The 21,443-nt window shown below is 38.6% G+C and overlaps 1 protein-coding gene across 1 annotated transcript in view; it reads left to right on the plus strand.

Moving 5' to 3' along the window:
- LOC104617910 (lipid phosphate phosphatase-related protein type 5-like) overlaps positions 1-13,794 on the plus strand; it is a 34,083-nt gene extending 20,289 nt beyond the window's left edge. The window contains exons 4-6 of the mRNA XM_010283349.1: positions 2,461-2,637; positions 4,291-4,410; positions 13,027-13,794. Of these exons, the coding sequence (XP_010281651.1) occupies positions 2,461-2,637; positions 4,291-4,410; positions 13,027-13,059 (330 nt within the window). The 3' untranslated portion in view covers positions 13,060-13,794. The remainder of the gene's footprint in view (positions 1-2,460; positions 2,638-4,290; positions 4,411-13,026) is intronic.
- The last annotated feature ends 7,649 nt before the right edge of the window (positions 13,795-21,443 follow it).

Consider the following 21,443-nt stretch of genomic DNA (forward strand, 5'->3'; position numbering starts at 1 on the left):
CACTGTTTCAGAAGTTTACCCTGTGTCTATTAATTTTTTAACAATATTTTTAATACAGTACTATTCTTAAGATCAGTGGTGTCTGTTCTGTAAAGAAAAGATAGAAACTGTACCTATCGTGGTAGAACCCCCAGGTTATTTTGAATAATGGCCTGGGCATGACAATCTTGACTGCACATATAGGAGGTGACTGCAGATGGAGGTCTTTTATTACTCATGTGAGGCACAGCATGAGTCTGTGGTTGTTTCTGCTCACTCAGTGCTTTGTCTGAGTAGGGATTTGAAAGACATGCTTGTACAAAAAATTATGAGAATTTTCTGCAGAGCACTTTTGAGTTTAGGTTGCTATTAAAAATAGTTTGAAGTTTGAAGTACTGCTGAATCAAGTATTGTAATGTGTTTTGACTTCATAAAAATTGAGATCATCTTGAGTGATCACAAGGTTTTACAGATAACTGAAATATGTCTGAGACCTGCCTTAAACAAGCTACACATTTTTTTTAGTTGATTTTTCCTTCTCAGTAGTCATTTTGATTTTATATGCCACAATACAGAATTAAATGCAGGATAGCTTCATGCCTACTTGCCTATGTCAACTTCACCTAAGCTATATTTGAAATTTAGTGATCTTGCTGCATATTCAAAATATTGAAGTATTTTCCCTAGCACCAGATGTTCTAACATGTAGTGTGAATGTGGATAATGGTGGTAGTATCCAGGAGTACAATGAGACTCACTAAAACAGAGGGTCGCTGAATAACTCAGCTTGCTCTGCTCTGTTTGTAGCTTGAAGAAAACCAGTGGGGCTGAAAAGCTGGAAATTAAAGTTGCAGTTGCCTTACCAGTAAGGGTAACTCACTGAAGACAGCCTGCAAAAATAAAAGGGTAGTCAACAAAGGGAGAAACGCTATTTCTGAAATGGTCTAGGAAGAAGAGAGGAGAAATGTGTTTTGGAGATACACCCCAAAACTGTTCTTTTCAAACCTTGGCTCTGTCTGCATTAGATGAAAGCTTGCTGCTAGTTTGCTGTTCATCACATAAGGTACATTGAAGATGTACGTGTTCCAGTACTCTGCTGTGATTTTAAGCTTAAGCTTTGATTCATCCTCTAAGCCATGGATCTTTCTCTAGTGTTTTGAACAAAATTACTGTCAGATGTTTCTCCTTTCAGACAAGCTCTGACCACCATTTCCTTCATTTAATTTATCGTAACTGTAACCACGCTTCCTAAACTTCTTGACTGGATTATTGCAGCACTTCATAACTGGTTACCCAGTAAATTTCACTGAAAGTTCAGACAGTACAAAAAAAAAAACAAAGGACTGCCCATTTGTTGGCCAAAAAGGTACTGGTTCTTCAATGCAGATTCATCTGTTTTCCCTTTGCAGTTCAAAGTGATGGCATTACACACTTGGAGTCTCTAGTGAAACTCCATAGAAAATATTTGCATTCTTCAATCTGAAAACTTCAACTCTATCTAAATGTGAAGGCTTTAGGGATTTCAGTGGTTTAATTGCAGAAACTTCTTCTGCAGAAAGTAGATACTTTTTTCTCAAAAAATCTTGTTAGTTGAAGTATAATCTTCCTGGGGCAACTTTCAAGCATCCGTAATGCCAAGATTCAAGAGAATGGAAATTTAAAGATTTGGTATTAATTTCTTCCACTGGCCCATCAGAGCTTGGAAAGTGCTGGCTTAAACCTAGTAGTCATTAATATACCCTTAGGGTGGAAGAGCTGCTCTGTCATCAGGCTTTGCTTTTAATTCAGTAGTATTTCACAGGGAGAGTTAGACTGCAGGCAGGGCGAATTGATTTCTCAGAGTTTGATGCATAAAAGTTTCTGAATTTAGATTGGTTTCTGTGCTGGGGGGGTTGGTACTAAACATCCTCAGTCACCATCTGTGAGGTATGGAGGTGTATTGGTTCAGCACTGGTTCAAACTATTACACGTTGTTTATAAAAGTAGATGCTGGCATTTAGTTCAATTTTTACTGCTTTTTGACAAATCTCTAGTTAATCACATGGAGAAGTTGTGTATAAGGAAGAAAGGCATTTGCTAATAAAAACCAGGCCTTGATGGTAGCCCCTTCCAGGGTAAAGATCTTTTTCTATTATTGTCAACACTGTGCAGTGAAAAATCAGTCTCTTTACATCTCTGCATAAATAAATACCCAGATTGGGAGTAATAGGATGGGATTGTCTAATTTGCCTGTTCTTTTGGGGGCTTTTCAGTATCACATAAAATGTAATTTTGCTCTATGCTCTAATTCTTTTTCTATATCCCTAGGAGAAAGGTGTGATGACTTTATCTAGTGCTCTACCTTCTTTTTTTTTTACCAAAAAAAAAAAAAAAAAAAAAGCTAAATACACATAGTCTACTCAAACAACTTGTAGAGATTATATTCAACAGTAAGTGGGAGATATTCATCAGTCTTATACTTTCTTCCTTTCTTATTTTCAGATGTATATCACCAACACAGTAAAAGCCAAAGGAACAAGGCTTGCAAAACCTGTTCTGTGTTTGGGCTTAATGTGCTTGGCTTTCCTTACTGGAATCAACAGAGTAGCAGAGTATCGAAATCACTGGTCAGATGTAATAGCAGGATTTATAATTGGAATATCTATAGCAGTATTTTTGGTAAGTGTATATCTGTGTCACTTCTGTTTGAAAAAAATCGGTGTATAACTTTGTATCTCATAAAATACTGGTAGCCTTGACTTTTCAGATAACTAAAAGACAAGAGGTGTTTCTAAATTCTATTTTTAAATAATTTTCCTTAGTTTTACAGTCAGAAATGTGAAGTCAAGAAAGGACTTATCAGATGATCTATTTTGACTGACTTATATGCCAGGTTGTATCATTTCAATCAATAATTTTTGCATCAAGCCCCACTTTAAGCAAGTGCATATCCTTTAGAATAACATCTAGTTATGATCTCATGTATGAAGTATGAAATTCAGTATAGTGATACTTACAGCGATGAGAGAATAAGTAGCATTTCTTTTCCGGCTTCAAGGTAACCCTATTTAATTTCTTTAATGCCAATTCAGGTTTACATTGAAATTTTATGATATTCTGTATCAAAAAAAATCCTTGTTTAGCCTTTTCCTTTTCTGGAACTGTGTTCCAAAACCAGATCATTATGTCACAGTTCACAATGATTAATGTCTGTGTCAGAAAGCTACTGCTAATCTATTAATAACCTTCACTGATAACTTCAGTGCAAGACTATGGCATAGAATAGTCACTGCTGTTTACTGCCCGCAAGTTTGTCTGCCTGGCAGCTTGTAATAGTACTAAATACACCTTTGAATTTTTTCCCCATGAAAACACTTCTGAGCTTGATTCTTGGATCTCAAGGTCTTGATCTCAAGATCTTGGATCTGAAGACTTGGCTTGTCTGAGAATGCTCACAGGGATGACTGAGGTGGAGGTTTTCACTCCTTTGAGAAATGTGAGGGCAGCTGTAGGTCTCCTTTAAAATATACCTGCTTGCACTTTCAAATGTTCCCTTCCACACAAGATGTCCAGGAGTTATATTTGGTTGTTCATTTTTAAGAAGTTTTTCCATTCTGTTTGTGCCCTTAAAGTCATAAAAGAGAACAGGATACCAAAGAAATCTGTCCCAGCACTTTTTCTTGTATTTTGTGATGTATATTGCATAAAGTCCTTTGGAGTAGCATGACATCAAATTTAGTTCTGTTTTGAAGAAAATATAATGGGCAAACATCACTAATTCGGACACCTAGCCGTGCAGCAGAAACGATAACAAACAGGTATATATCACATTCCTAAATCCTTGTGTGAGAGTCACTGCTGCCCTGAGCATGTTTGGAATTTAGTTCAAAGTTGGGGATGATCCTTGCCTTCTTGTTCTCCCTTTCTCACTCTGCATTTAAGAAAGTCTTTGCTGGTCAAAACTTAGATGGTACTGGCCTTCATAGGAATTTAAGGTTATTGCCATATTCTGCTGCATGTGCGCTGGGCATCTATTCATGACATTGCTAATAATTGATACTCTATTATTCAGTTTCAGTAATGGATTTACTTTTAGATAAGAGGCTTTTTTAGTTCTCAGATGATGCATGTAACAGTACGTTGGTTCAAAATCTTTGGTCTTGAAATATTAATTAAGGATTTTCTGTAAAACATGAACTTCACATTTCTGCGTTTCTGCTGTAAGCTGTGACTAAAGCTGGTGTCAGTTCTGTCTAATTGTGGATGTCAGGATCAAAGCTTAAAAAATGAGTTGTTCCTTAGCTATTCTATTTATCTTCTAATCCCTTTTAGGTTGTTTGTGTGGTAAATAACTTCAGAGGACGTCAGCCAGAACATGAACATTCTCATATGGATAATCTGGCCCAGATGCCCATGATCAGCATACCCCGAGTAGAAAGCCCATTAGAAAAGGTAATGTCTGACTTTTTAAAAAACAATTAAATAAAACTTAGCTTTCCTGGAAGGATGATCCCAAACTGTCTTGACAAGAGTGCCAAGGTAATTGGATTTAAAGTAAGGAGACATAGCAATGAAGGAGAAACAAGGGAAGAATTAATTCAGACACTCCTTGGGAGATTCTTCATGTCATCTCCAAGAACAACAGCTACAAATCAGTCCTGTTTACTGCTGTAGCCACTGCTAAGTCCATGGAGTCAGGCTGAGTAGATCTGAGGCCCTCTTTCCTTGTGTTACTCAAGTAAGTTTGATTAACACTTTGCCTGAGAATCCAGAGAGTTTGCAGTGCTTAGAAAGAAAATCTAACTCCTGTGCCCAAGGGGTTATGCAATTCAGGTACGAGTGGCATTTATCCTATTTTTTCGTGTTATGTCTTCAGGCTAGTGTAGAGCATGGATCAGCTGTGGAGCTTTTCTCGTCAGACACATGCTAGCCCCAAGGGTGGCACTCACTTGGAAACGCTGGGGATCTGATGCCTGTGCTAGCAGGGCAAACAACTTAATGAATGTGATAATAATAGAGTAACATGGGTCATACAGTAACTGCACAAAGGCCATGATCACTTGCCAAAGCAAATGGGGTTTTGGACTAGGACATGCTAGTGATAGTCCCCTGGGTATGCCAATACTTTTTTCATGAGTAAGTGTCATAATGTGTTTAAAATTTTAGTTTCCTGTAATAAAAAATTTATCGTTTTTGAAGGTGATGTTGTACTATGTACACAGAATGTTAAATAAGATTATGTCTGAACAATGTTATGAGCAAGCAAGCACTGAAATAGATAACATAGCCAAATACACAAAACATTTTAGGCATTTTTTACCAGTGGGAACATTTGAACTACTAATACAAAGTTTGAAAGCCATTTTACTTTTTCTAATGACTTTATCTGTCATTATTTGTTAAAATCTCTTGTGTCATGGACATGCTAGAAGATAGTAAACATTTCTACAGTGGGTACGGCACCAACAGTATGTTTCTATAGCATTCTTTTAAATCCAAATTACTCTTGATATTGTTTCATATTAAACATAAGAAGAAATATTTTTAACCACTTCCCAGTCTAAGTCACTTGGAGGTGGTGGAAATTGTCCTTTAGTAAGAATTGCTGCCATCCTTGAGTTTGTTATTCCTTTCGTTGAAGAGATTTCTTTTCAGAATGATCTAACGTGCCTTTTTGAACCAAATGTGTCTAAGCTACTTCTGCTGATTTCTTGTCATAAGGAGGCCAGAGTCTCATTTGCTTGAACAAGCATTTAGATGATGAATGTATATCTTCAAAATAATCCATTCAGTAAACTTCCTGTAAAATGTCAAAACAAAACAAGATGTCAGTTGGCCTAGGACATACCACATTAATAAGAGCATGTCTTATTTATGCGCTAGGCTCTACGGCAATAGAAGACATTTCTGCAGCTCAAAAGCCATTCTAGGTAATAAATGTATATTCTCCGGCTGTTGAAATTTTAATTTTTTTTCTGGGAATAAAGACCTCATCTTCACTTAATGTTTCTACCTGATTTGACACGCTCCCACTCATGATGAACAATGTTCTCTTCCTGAGACTTGGCCCAGGCAAGATTGAGATATTGTGGGGAAAGCTATGGAAGAGTGTGGCAGGAGTAATGTTTCCTCTGCTTGAGGATGACCTCTACCATTTGTGAACTGCCCAGGACTCTTATATGGATGAGCTGCTTTCCTTCTGAACCCATATTCCTATGTCAGCAAAGGGTAGCTCTTTGCTGTCATGGAACTCCTCTCTAGACAAATAAATTGGGGACTGTCCATAGGATGTTACTCTTGGTGTGATCTCAGTGTATGGGTTCATCTTCGTCTATGTTGCAAAGTCTTTCTCTTTTCCAGACAGAGAGGATGAGATGGGAGGATGATAATGTGGAGACTTTGCTATTTATTCGGAAATGCTTTCTTCTGCTTCTACTCTCAGAAAGTTTAAATTTGAATTAGCAAATAATTGGCGAAAAAGTTACTTACATGTGAGAGCTTTAGGTGTTGAGTTTTTGTAGATTTTTTCCTTTTTTTTCTTCAATGTTTAGACTAAAGCTTTAGAAAGACAGAAGCCAGACCCTGTTAAATAAAAGACACCAAGAATAATACTTATGTGGAACTAAGGTCTAAATTGAGCCATCTCAATTAACTACCATTGCAACAAGATTTATTAGCTTGGCCTTTGCTTTTTAACTCCCTTCTTATTTTACATCCTTTGTTCCCCTCTGGAGAGAGAGGGGTGCTAAATAATTTGTGTGCTACTTGCTTTGCCTACTTCAGCCACATGCAAGTTACTTTTCACTACATTTCAGTTAGGGCTGTTCCAGTTCCATATTCTGAATGCACATACATTTACATTTGGCTTACTTTAAATCTGTTTTTCTTTATTGTCAGTCTACAAACTCCTGTGCCAGTATTAGAGACAGCTTACTGTCAGAAATTAGCTACTAAGGGTAGCACAAACCCTGACTGGCTGAAATTATCATGGACTAAGGCAGTGCTAGCATGAAGCAATGCAACTCAAAGATGATGTCTTAAAGAATGACTTCATTAGAGATGCCTACCAGATGGGATCTCAGTCGTTGCAATTTTGTTAAATTTACCTGTAAATGAATAAGCACACGGTGCATCACACAGACCTGGAAGCACTTTATTTTTGTGTTTCCAGATCTGCTACTTGCTATTCCAGTGCTTTTTCCTGCTGGAGAACAAATGCTCTTGGCATGCTTGGCATGCTCTCCGTGCTGCCACTGTCTGAGTTCTGGTGGAGGTCAAGAGCTACATTTGAAGTGCACTTAAGTAGGAACATGTGTTCTTGTAATATTCTGAATTGAGCCACTGCTGGTTAATGACAAGGGTAGGTCACTGTTTGCATGACACTTCTGTTTAATTGTGGTGCATGCAGATGATTAAGTTGTTCTGCACAGGTACACTTCTAATGCACTCAAGCTGTAGCTGCAGAGTGTCTCCTTGAAGAATCCTTGCCAGAGCTGGCTCAGCAATGCAGACTTATTGCTTTCACCTTAACTACATTCATCCTCAGAATTAATGAAAAGAATGAAAGCCAAGAAACCTCATCACTCACCCATCTGCTCCTTTTTCTCTCCCATCTTTGACCCTCTTCATCTCTTACAAGACGATTTGTGTTTCAGTTAGCTGGCATTCTCCTAAAGAAAAGAGGATTTCTTCCTACCACAGCCAACGTTAGAGACTCCTGTTCTTTTGCAAGAATTACTGGGAAATACGGATGTTATGGGTGGTACCTACCTGGAGGAGTTTAAAGTTCAGCTTCAATCAGTGCAGTCACAAACTATTTTTTCTGTTTCAGGGGAGACTGACATTATTTCATGCTAAAGTCACATCGTGATGTTGAGTGGATGGTTGGACTTGATGATCTTAAAGGTCTTCTCCAACCTTAATGATTCAGTGATTCTGTGAAATTGGCCAGGACTTACAGAGGGCTGGTACCTGTCTTGTAGTAGCTGCTGACTCTCCTAGCCTTTTTGTTTTTTTTTTTTTTAAATAAGTATTCTAGCTTTGAAAAAATCAAATACAAAGGGAACATGAAGCATTTTAGGACTAATTGAGGCAGTAGATAGAATACTGAGGTAAGAAGTTTTAGAAGGAAGTGTTGGGTTGGGAGAGGCACTATGGTTCATCTCCTGTGGTATGAGATGATTACTGTGTCTGATCATCAGTGCTTTCTGTAGCTGTTCAATATTACATATTTGCACAGCGGGTTCTTTGCAGTGCTCTGCCTGACAGCTAAGCTTCATTTATCCCCAGAGTCTCTGCCCAGCATTCCTTCATAATGCTACTTCATGTCAGCAGTGCCCAAACCACGTTCCCAAACACAGTCACTGTTCCTTGTTACAATGAGGTTTCTTATACTCCGTCACAGCATGGCTGTGAACTAAAACCAGATAGTTTAGGGTCTCTCTGTGTCTCAGCCATTTCTAAGTTCTAATGGTGATAAGTATTTGGAATTCCACTCTCATTCCTTGTTTCCTTTCACAATTGCTAGTGACTATCAGGGTTAATTGTCTCAAAGATGTTGTTGAGTTTGACACTATAATTCTTGTTCTACTGCGTATGTGCCAAAGGCAATGGTGGTGATAAAAGATCTTAGCAATAGTTAGTATAGATATTGCAATGGATTCTGCTAGTATTTTAAGACTGGGGAAGCTTTCCCCTTCAGTTTTTAAGGCATGATGTTTTTTCTCTTTACTCCATCTTGATTATTCACAAGACGTAGAACAGCTTCTTCACAGTGTCAGAAAAGGGTATTTTTAATTTTAATTCTCAGTGTTACTGCTTTTTCCTTGGTCTTAAGCATTTTGGTACTAAGAAGTCTTTCATTGCCATGTGCACTTACATACACGCAGCGTGGCCTAGGGAGTCTGGTCTGGTCCCTGGGGCTCTCCAGGGACACTGATCGCTTATCACTGAGCTTACATGCTAAAAGCAAAACACAAAGATGTTTTAGTTCATCATTGTATGGGCAAATGGGGGAGAGGGTTTCTGTCTATTTCTGTTGCTTCAGAATATTTTAGATGAGAAGTATCCAAATACTGTTGTGCTTGATTTCCAAAAGTGTATGTAGGTACCCATACAGTGTTTTAGTACAATGTATGTGTCTCCAGGAGGGCTTGACTAGAGCCCATGTGCTTACATTAGCTTATAGGCAGGTTTTCATATTTCTGTTGTCATAATGGTTCTCTCTTAATAATATGGTGTGTTAAAGGAGATATAATACAACATTGTTTCACACACAGAAGCACATACCCAGGAGAGGCAGCTTATAGAAGACCAGTTTTGTTTCAATGTCAAGCATTTGAATTTGCATTCATGTCCTAGTCTTCTGCTTAAATCTTCTTCTGGGGGGTTGTACAAGAATTATTTCTGCTTGAATGCAAACTGTGATAACCACATCTAATGTTCAAATAAAATAATACTTAAACATAGGAAATGGAACAATATATTCAGTGTGACCTCATCAAATATACATGTTGTAGGTGTTACAGAGTCAAGGTATTAGTAACAATCAAGAAGATCCTTTGCAACGAAACTCCCTCAAAGCATGCATATTTAGGTTCTTCTCCTGGATATCGGGAATGGACCACCTTGAACATCTTCACATAAGGCAATAAACGCATGTGCGCAAAAGCGCACATGAGTGTGCGTGGAATTGAAGCAAAGGCATATGCAGTGTGGCGGCAGCATTCTGTGCAGGTCTGCAACGTTTTAAATGGGGACTTTCACCTGAACTCATTCTTTTATCTAAAAATGTGATTCATCTAGTAAAACCATAAAATATATTTTGCTGACCCAGAAAATGGTATGATAACATTATTGTTATTGTATGATAAATTATCATTTGCCTGAACTACTACAGTATTATTTTTCTATTTCTTTTAACAAACTCTACTGTGTGAAGGACTACAAACAATTTTTCAAATTCCTGTTTTCAAAAATGGAAAAATCTGGTTTAGGATGATGACTATTTTTGAATATTTCTAATGGTATTCATGAAAGCAGAACAAAAAAAAATTCAGGTAAAAAATACTTAGTCTATATAATGAAAACTGCAAACCACAAAAAAATTGTAATGGATTTCTTTTCAATGCTTTAACATTATAGAATCACTTACCAACAGAAATTAAAATCTTAACAGAAGATACACAGGTATGGATTGTTTCCCCCACAGAAACCTGCACTCAAGGCTTAGCCTTTAGCTTTCATTTTTCTGTTAGTGGTGTGAGAGCACGGTTATGAAGCATGCTTTGTCCATGTGGTACTGACACCAGGCTGATACTGCCAATTTAGAATGAATAATACAAAAGCTGGCATGTCTGTGAAACTGCTGCTGTTGAGCAGACCCTCAGCGTAGTCTAATTCTTTTGAGTACTGTAGGGCAAATAATTTCCCATGGAGTTGGAGAAGCTGAGGTCTTGTGCATGGTTTTCTACTTGTCTCCTGCATCTGCATGAATCTGTTTGCTGACAGTGGTTAGTATCTCACACTGAACTTTGTCACAGTAAATCTAGGCAGAAGTAAAAGAGCATAGTAAGAGAGTTGAAATGCAGTTGTTCAAGAGACATGCTGCTTGTTTGGGTTTTTTTCTGTAAAAAGTCTCAGCAAGGCTTTTGTGGTTCTGCCTGAGACTGAATACATTTGAAAAAGCATGAATACACAGACAGTTGCATGAATCTGTATCAGTGGTTCTTGCCATCAGCAAGTGATTAATTCTGACCTAGTTATGCATCACCCTGCTGAGTCTGTTGGAAATTGACACGTCTTCACTATCTTCACTAGGGTCCAAATCAATAGCTCCACGATCGGTAGCTTAGCAGTTCTCTCTGAGAGTTTATTGGGGAAGGGGAATTTCATTCTGTGTTATATCCCATGCTTTGCATGTCCTTCCAAGGATGGTGACCTGCTCATTTTGGAAGTAGAGCTGGCAGGAGTGTGAACCACATTCTCCTTTCTTAAGTATCAGTTATCCAGTCCTGAATTAATGCCACATGAAAGAGCATTTGGTTCTCTTCATCAGACACTAATGTGTGTCACTTGGAGAAAGAGAGCATGTATCAGGACTTGAAAGAAATGATTAAAATAAATAACGAGGATTTTTTTTTAATCTAATTCCTCATTTTTAAGCCATCTTAGTTATCAACCAAGTGAATGATTTTAGACTGATGCTAGTTTAATTTGACAGCATAATTTTCAGATCTATGTAAGGAAAAATAAAATACTGTGAAGAAAATGTCATAAGAGCCTCAGAGCAACTCTAGAGTCATTGAGGATTGAGGTTGCCCAATGTATCTTCTTTCCTGTACTGAAAGCAAAGATGGTCAGCCAACTAAAATGCTTTGAAATGTTAATGTTTTGTTTTCTAATTAGGAACTCTAATTTTTCTTTTCTTCTGCAGAATCAAAATCTGGAAACAATGACGTTTGCTAATGTTTTTCACTGAAAACATTTTCACAGAAAGTTGCACACTGATTCTTTTTTTTCCTAATGCTTTCTAAAAAATTTGCAGTCTATGCTTTAATCATTGTTACTTATTTAAAATATATTCATTCTATTTTGGAGAAGAATGTACACAGATGCTTACAATTTGTTGGTGTTCTCTTATGAAAGCTGTCATAAAAATAGAGAAGAACATTGCTAGAGCTAAAAAGCCTATTATAGGGGAGGGGGAAGAGACCTCCTCCTCCTGGACATGGTGCAGTTATGGCATAGTGAGAGAGAGAGCAAAGCTGCTAGCCTTGTTTGGCGAGTGGGGAATAAGAGGCATAAGAGGCATGAGACAGGAGAGCTGTCCTGTGCTCCCACTCAGGGTACTTCTAAATTCCTTTCTGTAATGTGAAAATCAAAGATCCCTACCTGCCTCCCCTGATAGACAAATATCCAGACAGTTTAAAGAACAGAAATACAAACTTCTGTGGTGGCCACTGCTTCTCTCCAGCACTTTCTGTGGGGTGTGATAAGGGATTTTCTGAAGGACTTTGAACAAAGCAAAAAGTGGGAGATCTATCCCACTCTCCATGAGTTATCTACATTCTCCCTCCTTGTCAGCTTACACCTCCTCTCTTCTGACATTGGTCTGCTCCAGGAGGGGAGGTGATGGAAGAAATATGCAGTGCTTTGCGTGGTATTATTTCCCTCTCTGCACTTTTGTGCTGGGGAACAAAGACGTAGCTTACCATCAAGATTCTCTTTATTAATTTTACACATATAGAAAATGATGGCAGTCAGGGGTACTGTGTGCCTAATGAGAATGTACAGTTCCTTTGGATCCTGCACATCACTGTGCAGTTGAGTCTTCACCTACCAAATATTTGCAGAGGCACTTGCTTAGGTTAGAGCATGAAAAAGTAGCAAAGCTCTTTGGGATGCTGCAGTTAAACTGTATGGAGTCACACATAGTATATTCATATTCTGATACACAGCTTCATGTTCGTAAGAATCGTCCCGTTGAAGGAAAGAGGACAATAACATTGCAAGTGAAGAGCACACTGTAGTGATTCTGAAAAATAAACTTTGAATATGAGATCAACTGCTGAATGCAATTTTGTTGTAGCATTTCGCTACTTGATTCTGTGCCATTGAGCTCATGGGGAGCAATTAATCTTTTAAAAAATGCGACACTGAAATTGTATTAACACCAAAATAGAATAATCTGTCAGAAACTGTCATTTTCATTTCTAGGAATTTTGATTTAAATTGTGAATAAGGTAAGAGTACAGCTAACCCAATTATTCACATTGTTACTTCATCTTAAAAACCCCATCTAAAACTAAAATATTGTAGAACCATCGCATCTAATTACTTTGTTCAGCACACTTACATATCCAGTCTTTCAGCAGTTAACAAAGAATTGCTATGGGAGTGAGTGAGAGCACTGCAGTGAAAGCCAGTTTTACTTACATCATCCTGCAATAGTCTCCAAGCATAAGGCTGGCCCTAAAGCACAAGAGGCAAAAATGTTCACAATGGCGACTGATATCTATCTGTGTGGTTTCTGGGTTTTTATCTGTTTGTCTTTCCTTTAACTCGTAGAACCACATCACGGCCTTTGCAGAAGTCACATGATGTTGATGCTGATGTATATTCACTCCATTGGACTTCATCTCTTTTCACAGCCCACACACAATCAGTGTATCAAAAATAAGAAATTTTTAGAAGTCCTATTTCTGACTTGATTTTTACGTCAATAAAATGATACCAACATTTTGAAGAATTCTTAAATATTAGAACGTCGCTTTACTTTCTAGCAAAAATATTAACTGTTTACTTTTTGATGGAATGGGACAAACTGAACACTAATTATATTTATCTGACAATACCCTCTATTTTGACTTCTCATTGTTTTTAATGGTTCATGTACCTATTCCAACAGTACATCATATTTTGATTTAACTTTGATTTTTAAAATCTACATTTTTAATTCAGCATGAACTTGTTTCCATTTGAGGCGATTTCAGTGTATAAAAACTAGACAAATATTACCTTCTGTATGAAAATGCTGTTTGCACATTGTATTACGCTGTATTCCATGTAAGATATCATTCAAACAGTACGTTATATGTAAGACTGGTGCTTCTGCTTTTGAAGAGAAAAAAAAAAATGCCAATTTTTACTGTAATAAGTATTGTATCATAATGAAAAGTTTATTTATTTGGATATTTTCCTGACATAATTGTAGTTGAATTGTTGTTTTGTAGTTCTTGAATGTCTTGGATGATATATATGTATCTAGGTTAAAAGAAATGAAAATAATATAGAAAGTTTGATCATTCATATATTCTTTATTACTAATGATATCCCATGAAAGGTTAAGGGCTCCATTCTTAGCTCAGCATATCTGATGGGAAGCTGTACTATTCATAAATCGTTTAAACAAATTATTCAAGGAAGCCTGCATCTTCTCATATTTGTTGTACACTCTGTTGTTATGCTGGGAGAATGGGTGCTAAGATAAGAGGGGGGTCACTGGCTTAGTGAGAAAAGAGAAAAGTGCATATGAGTTTCTACTCTGTTTTTATGTTGGAGCACTCATGGAAAAAACAAGATGGCTTCATTAATTTTTCTTCAGCCTCAGTGACCAGGACAGGCAGACTTTCCCTCTAAACTCTTTCTATCTCTGTCTGTGTTTCAGGGCCATATTCTTGCAAAAAAAATCCACCGTCAGTCTGTGCGGTGTTGACAAATGGATTTTTCCTCAACAGCAATGCTATCATAGCTCTGTTATCGCTGTGAATAATCAAATTGAGCCTCCCCTTCAAAAGACAGTAGTGAAGTTGTCCTATAAAAATTGAGCACCAAATGGATCTGAATACTGTAGATGCTGAAGATGCTCTTAACATCTGCCAGAAAGTTTTTTGTTCTTCTGGTAACAACTAATACAACGCTAGTACTGTGGGCACTGTTGAGAATAGTAGTGTTCAGTGCAGGCTGTTGAACATTATAGGCCTTAAATTTTCCATAATTCAGTATATTTCCTGTGCATTAATCATTGTCAGAAGATGTTTGAAACATAAGACTGTAGAATCAGGTATATATTTTCTATGATGAATTTTAATGCATTCCCGCATAGTCATCCAGGTAACACCTACTTTTTACTTTAACCTCTGCTTTCACTAAACTAAACTACCTAAATAGTGCTTGGCAAACAGGGCAAGGCCAAGTCATCTTTGAGTGCAATAGAGCATATCTCATGAAGTCGTGCTAAGCTGAGAATTGGAGAATAAAGAAATACATCAGGGGGGAGAAGAGTCCTAGAATAGAGCCCTTAGCTACAAGAACATTACTTAGGTGATTGAAAATCCACCTTTATTAGCTTATCAACAGTGTTTACAAAATAGTAGTAGGTCCAAAGTTTGTATTGCCATGTTAGGCACACTTAACCTTTCTCTTAGTCTAGCTATTTAGGGTCCAAGGTACTAATGATTTCTCTGTGTGCAGATTTGAATGAAATCTTCACTCATTTTTGCATGGTAGCAAACCTGCGTTTTTTATATCTGATTTATAAGATTACCAAGAGATTCTTTTATGTTAAAAGAGATGACTCTTTTTCAGTGTACTGTATATCATCAGCTTGTAACTGGTCTCTTTCTCTCAGGATCTTTCCCAGTCGAATATTTGGGTTAAATTTATCATATTATCTCTGTGAACCAGCAGTGAGAAAACAAAAAGAGAGACACTCTGCTGTATAATGTATTTTTAAATAAAATAATTTTTCATTCATATGTATTGTATTTTTTTTAGATATCTACTCTGGATATATTTTGGTTGATAGTGTACATATAATGAAAGTATGATTTTAAGTCAACTGCATTTGGTAATATATTTTCGCAATTAACCAGGAATCCCCACAGTTAACTACCTTCCCTTAGAGGTGGTTCTGGTGAAATTGAAAAGCAAGAGAGGAAGAGCTGTGCTGCAGAAGAGTCCACAGCCTGTTGGTGAAGGATTCTTCCCCAGGATGTGGACCGGCCAAGCTCCAGACCCTACTTTGATTGATTTTCAGAAGTGGCAAGAATTTACCTCTCCCACACCTGTACCTCTCTGCTGCCCTGGAGCTTGGGTCTTCGCTGTTCCGTTCTGGACTTGAAAGCGCTTTCAGTAGGAATGACTTGCCAAAACAAAAGTAAGTTGGCATTTCTGACTAAAATGGCTTTTTGGTGGTTGCTTTTTAAAAAATCCCAATAAGGAGCCTATGACAAACGAGCATCATCCCTCATTCAGATGATATTCTGGTGCAAAGTGATTCCTAAGGAAAATGCTGTGGTTGAACCATTTCGGTGATTTTGAATGCAGCTGGTTTTATGATTCTTGTGTACCTTTTCTGTATGTACTTCAGTGGAACAGCTCCACTCTATTTATAAATGAGATGTTTAAGAAGCATCTTTAATACTATATGCTGCTGTGTTCCTAAAAATGGAATTCATAAGGCATATGGGGACGCCAGCTGGGCTTGTATCCATATGATTTTAGATTCACTTATATGTATTCTGCTGTTAGTTCGTAATCATGAACTGCGTAAGACATACGGCGATAGCATCTGGGCTCACATCTCTTCAGCTTTTAAAAATGTTCGTTTTAACAATATGTATTAAAAGAGGATATTGTTGGTATTTTTCAGCTGCAATTTTCTTTGCTGTTTGCTGTTGCCTTCTAATGTTGTTGCTGGCCAAGATCACAGTGAGTGCAACAGTCCATTCGCACATTACGTTAGCAGGAAGCTTTTTATACTCCTCTGAAGTCTTAATTTTGGTATTTCTGAGGCTTGCCATGCAGAAAGCAGAGTGCACAACATTTTAGGAACAGATAACCTAAATCTGTTTTGATCACATACATCCCTGGCCATCTGCGTAGCCTTGGCCTTGGGGACACTCAGGAGTATTTGCAGGCGGAAGGGCAAGCAGACCTCCAGACCTCTCAGCCCTGCAGCACTTCCCTCCAAGCACACCAAGAGTATTTTCACCAGGTCTGCCTCTGACAGCTGACTCTACCCCAACACACCAGACTTCCCTGCTGTACACTAGCACTTTCCATCTGCACTCAAGTACCTGTGGGAAACTGGACAGATCAGGCAAGATACCACGCCCTCGCCCGGAAGTGTACTATGAGCACGACTGCAGCTGGAGCCAGCAGCTGCCCCGTTCTCACTTGGACAAGTGGAAAGCCAAATGAATGGGTACCTATCATGGCTTCAGCTTTTGGCCTTCCCCTCCACTTTCTAGGGCTTTTGGTTTTCAGGGACTTCCACAAAGGAAAGTAAAGGAAAACTTCACAGCCCTTCTGCCCACTTGAACCTCAGCTGCATGCCTAGGGTTGTGTAAGCTTTACTCTTGCTATTGGCCACCAGAGACTTTCCACTAAAACACAGTGTTGCCTTTTTGTCATCCTATCCTGTGTGAGAATGGCTGAAAAAACTCCTTAGCGTTTCCAGGCTTGACCTGATGTTCTGGGAGGAGGAAACTGTGAACAGCCCTGAAATACTCCTGTCAGGGTGGGAATTGGAAAACGTAATGTGACTGGGTGATAAGCCTGGTTGTTTCCTCAGCGCTCGCTGAGTTGCTATGCCAAGGTATGACTCTAATGGGTTTGCTTTTGATACTAAACTGCCTATATTTGCCTCATCATGAAGCCCCAGTCCACTTCCAACACAGAGGATTAGGTACTTGGTTCCGTGCTCAGTAATGGAGCTTGTTCTCTCTGTGTAGAGAATCCTAGGAAGCACAGCATATCCTGTACGAAACCTGTCGCCAGTGTCTGATGAACACCATCCAGACAAGTTGGTGATAAGATAGCCGTCATTAAGGCATGCTTCAGAGATGCTTAGCTCCCACTTACCTAAAATCTTATCATGATCCAGGCATGTTTGATGATCAGTCTAGCTGGAATCAATATAACCGGTTAGTGCCCAGGCTCTCCAACTGCTTTTCTTCTGAAGATGATGGTGACATCCAGTTCTCTGCCTGTCGTGTCCTTGAACTCAATTTTTTCCATTCCGGTTGTCAGCTCTGGATACTACATTGTGCTGTGAGATGTGATATTCATGAGGCATAAGGGGAGAGTGGCTGTGTTCATCAGCAGGTTATTTCAGATACGCTTACATGTCTTCTGCTGTTATCACTAGCTGTGTAAAACATTTGGAAGTAAGTTAATCTAATTGAATTGGACAGTTTAATTCTGAATAAAAGTATACACCCAGAGGTTTTATATGATTCTAACTAATGCGCAGCAGATCTCTAGCTAATTGAAATAAACCGTCCTGAATTGTCCCCTGTGTGGACAAGTCCTAAGCCTTTTTGTTCCCCGGAGGAGCTCTACTGTTGTAATATCTTCCCCTGGTGACTGCAGCCAGAACAGCATGCGGCAGCCAGCTTCCTGAAGTGATCACATCAGCACAATAATCATCTCTAAGTTATGCACCTGCTAGCGGCTTCATTAGTGGACTGGTACAGAGGACTGCTCTTGTGCTCTGAAAGTGATTACGAATGGGCACAATGGTAATCTCCAACTGTGAAATTACTGAATCCATCCTCTAAGATGGGGGCTTCAGTAGAAACCCTGGTAAAGAGTTTTAGTCTCTAAAACCAAGTTCTTTGCACCAGTGTTCTCATCTGGCAACATTCAGATCTAAATAAATAAATGAAAATAAGAAACAAAACCCTTTTTCTGACAAATCTCTCCTTAAATAACAATGTTATACCTAAATACATACTCTCTCTGTAGCCTTGCTGGCAATCTTTAATGTGTTTCTGTATGTGAGATCCTTGAGTTGTGAATTCCTAGGACTGCTCTGAAGTAAGCAAATAACCGTAAAGAAGATACTAAACATGTCTACAACTGTAAAAGAAAAACTAAAGAGCTACAAAATGAGAAGGAGATGAATTTCAGAAGCAGGGAAAATGCCTTCTTACACTCGTTAGCAAATGTTCCCATTTAGGGCAGATTTGCTATGTTTTTCTAACTTAAAATATCAATAGTTTAATGGATGGCATTTCTAAATTTTTGTCATACTGCAGTAGAAGAGAACTGCTGCTCTTAGTCTGCTGTTTCTGCTAAGAAATCATCTGCTGTTTCATCCTTTCTTGCTACTGTTGCTTAATGAAGCAGCTACTGTTCCTTCCTTAGCAACCTCTATTTATACAGTAGCAACTGACAACTTAAAGATATTCTATTGAAATATTCTAAAAATAAGTCTGATGTGACAAGAATAAAGTGCTTATTGAGGAAAACGAAAGAAAAGCCCCTTTGGCTCTCATTGAAGACAGGGAACTTAAAGCTAATCCTATTAGGAAACATCAGAAATAAAACAAGACCCTTGCCTTTTGGCAGTACTTTGCATTGTTGTCAAGACAAGGTGATAGATCTGTTTTGAGATTAGTACCCAATTTTTTCCTGAGCAATTAGCGAAAACATTATAAGGATGAAGTATATAGTCTTCCAGAGAGAAACAGAGAATGTCCTTGGTTTTGTATTGTATTTACTCTATGGAGTCACACTCAAAGACGGTGAACACCGGTGCAGAAGAGGGGGAATAGAAAGACTAAACAAATTATACATTATTAATACAGAGTGAGAGCTTTCCCATGCTGAGTCTTTTTAGGAAAGAAACCAAGTGAGTAGAGACTTGATGTCAGCTGACGATATGATGGAATTCTGTCATCCTGGGTCTCCTATGGGAGTGTTGCCTGCTTATGATGTATATGTTTCAGTCAATTACCTTTTTGCTTAGAAGAACAGATAATCATGAGATGTTTGATCTTTAGTTCTTTGTCAGATTAAGAGAAATGGGTACTCCCATGACATTGGACACTATGCTGCTGCTTTTTATTTCCTGCCTGATGACCTGCCTTCCCTGCGTATTTAAGGTAAAACGCTGTATTCTGCATTTTTTAATGAATAAAATGGAATTTTTCTTCAGGAATCTGGTGATCTGCATGTAGAGATTAAGAAGATTTCTCTTATGGATGTAATTTCTTTTGAAAATTGGGATTGTAAACTCACTTCTACCTGTATATTGCTGTAAACCTGAAGCTAGAAGTGTCTCATAATTGAGGGGAAGAGTCACCTCTACAGGCTGAATGGAAGAGTGAGCTTCTGCAAGTCTTGAGCATTGCAGTGGGAGATACCACAAGGTTTTGGTCACCTACAAGGCTCTTCACAACCTGCTTGATCTCAAGTGTGTGATGATTTTTAAATGTACCACTCACTTCACTATGGTTGTGGTTTCAACTGGAAGGAAGATAGGAAGATTGCTGAGAAACATATATGTCAACACAAAAGAGAACAGTACTAAAACTTTCCTCTTCATCCTCACTGGCCTTTAGTATACCTGCTCCTTTTGTTACATGGCTCTGTGCTCCGTCTTCACTTTTTCACTCTGCTTCTGGCATTTGGCTTTCTCATTAGCTGTTACATATTGCTGTGTCACATTGTGTAATAACCAGCAAGTGTCATTGGACTTAGGCCTTTGCCAACATAAAATGGATTTTTCAGGTGCAGATATGAATATGAAAGTAGAAAAATGTGGTGAGGTACCAATTATTTTAATGGGAGTAGAGCAACAGTAGAAAATGAGACTGTTTCAGAAAAAAATGAGGAGTGAGGAAAATTTGATAATAAATGTGAGATAATCTAAGCTAAAGGCTTAAATCTTAATACAAGTGGAATTTCAAAGGATATAATGTGCATTGACTTTATAGACAGTGGATGAGAATTTCCTACACAGCTGGTAAAGCAAACATATCATACTAGATTAATTCACAACACTGCAAATCCTACAGTGGTCTGACAGTCATGCTCACAGGCACAAATTTGGCCTGATTTGTGACGAGTCGCAAACTAATGGCAAAGCAAAGATGTGCAGGGCTGTGTGTATCATGCTTTCTGCAATACAGCAGAAAAGAAAATTGGTCAAGAAAGGACTAGATACCGCTCTTGTCTGTTCTGGTTTGTGTAACTCTGGGTGGGAGTCAGGGGACTTGTTCCAGATTTAAATATGAGACATAGTGGAGGGTGGGAGGGGTGGTTTTATATCTTTTTATCATTTATAAATCAGACCATATGTTTGTTAATTCTTCCAAGTACATGTGGTATTTGAGAGCAGCACCCCAGATATGACAAATGGCCCTTTCCAAAGGAAGCTTCTTGTGTGGAGCTACTCAAAGAAAATCACCAACAAATGTATATGGGAGACAACGGGAAAAACCCAATCATCATCACGCCCCTTCAGCCACCTTGTGTCCTCCTGCTTTGAGAGGTCCCCTTTCTGAAACTCATACCCCACCCTAATCAGGCTTTGAATTAGGCCTCAAATGTAGGCCATCCAGTGCAAATCCAGTAGCTCCTCTCCTGCACATCTTCCTCTGCTCTCGCCCCCACTCCAGCCTGCACTCACAGAGCATTAGCAAGGCTTCGAACACAGCTTTTGCATTAGCTGTGAGGAGGACACAGGAGATCTGCAGCTTCCCCTGTCACTGCTGTTCTGCAGCTAGAGCTGAGATACATGGCCGTGCTCCTTCCTGCTAGGGTAAAAGGACACCAAATGTCAAAAAAAACAGCTTACTGTGGGAAACTGGGCCATGGTCCTAGTTGCTGATGAGTATTTGCACATTTGTATTGTTACGTTGGTATCGCTCTTCCTGACAGACTGAGTTGTGACAGGAGGCTGCAAGCTTGCGTAGATCAGTGGTTAGCCCTGGGACAGGGAAAGGCTCTTTCACCTGCCAGATGGAGACTGGAATTATCATGTGAATTTGTCAGCAGTGTCTCACAGAAGCTTTAAGATGTCCTGGCATAGCCCTTTTCCAGGATAGTATGTTATCAGAATAGGTTTCAGTTTCGTCATTTCTCCTTGAGTATGAGATAGATGTGATTTCCATTCATTCTCTGTAACAGATGCTGTCTTTTTTTTCAGATGCCAGTTTCTTATTCTTCGTTACTTTTTGAACTTACTCGCT

This window comes from Phaethon lepturus, unplaced genomic scaffold (assembly GCF_000687285.1).
Source record: "Phaethon lepturus isolate BGI_N335 unplaced genomic scaffold, ASM68728v1 scaffold21743, whole genome shotgun sequence".
NCBI lineage: Eukaryota > Metazoa > Chordata > Aves > Phaethontiformes > Phaethontidae > Phaethon > Phaethon lepturus.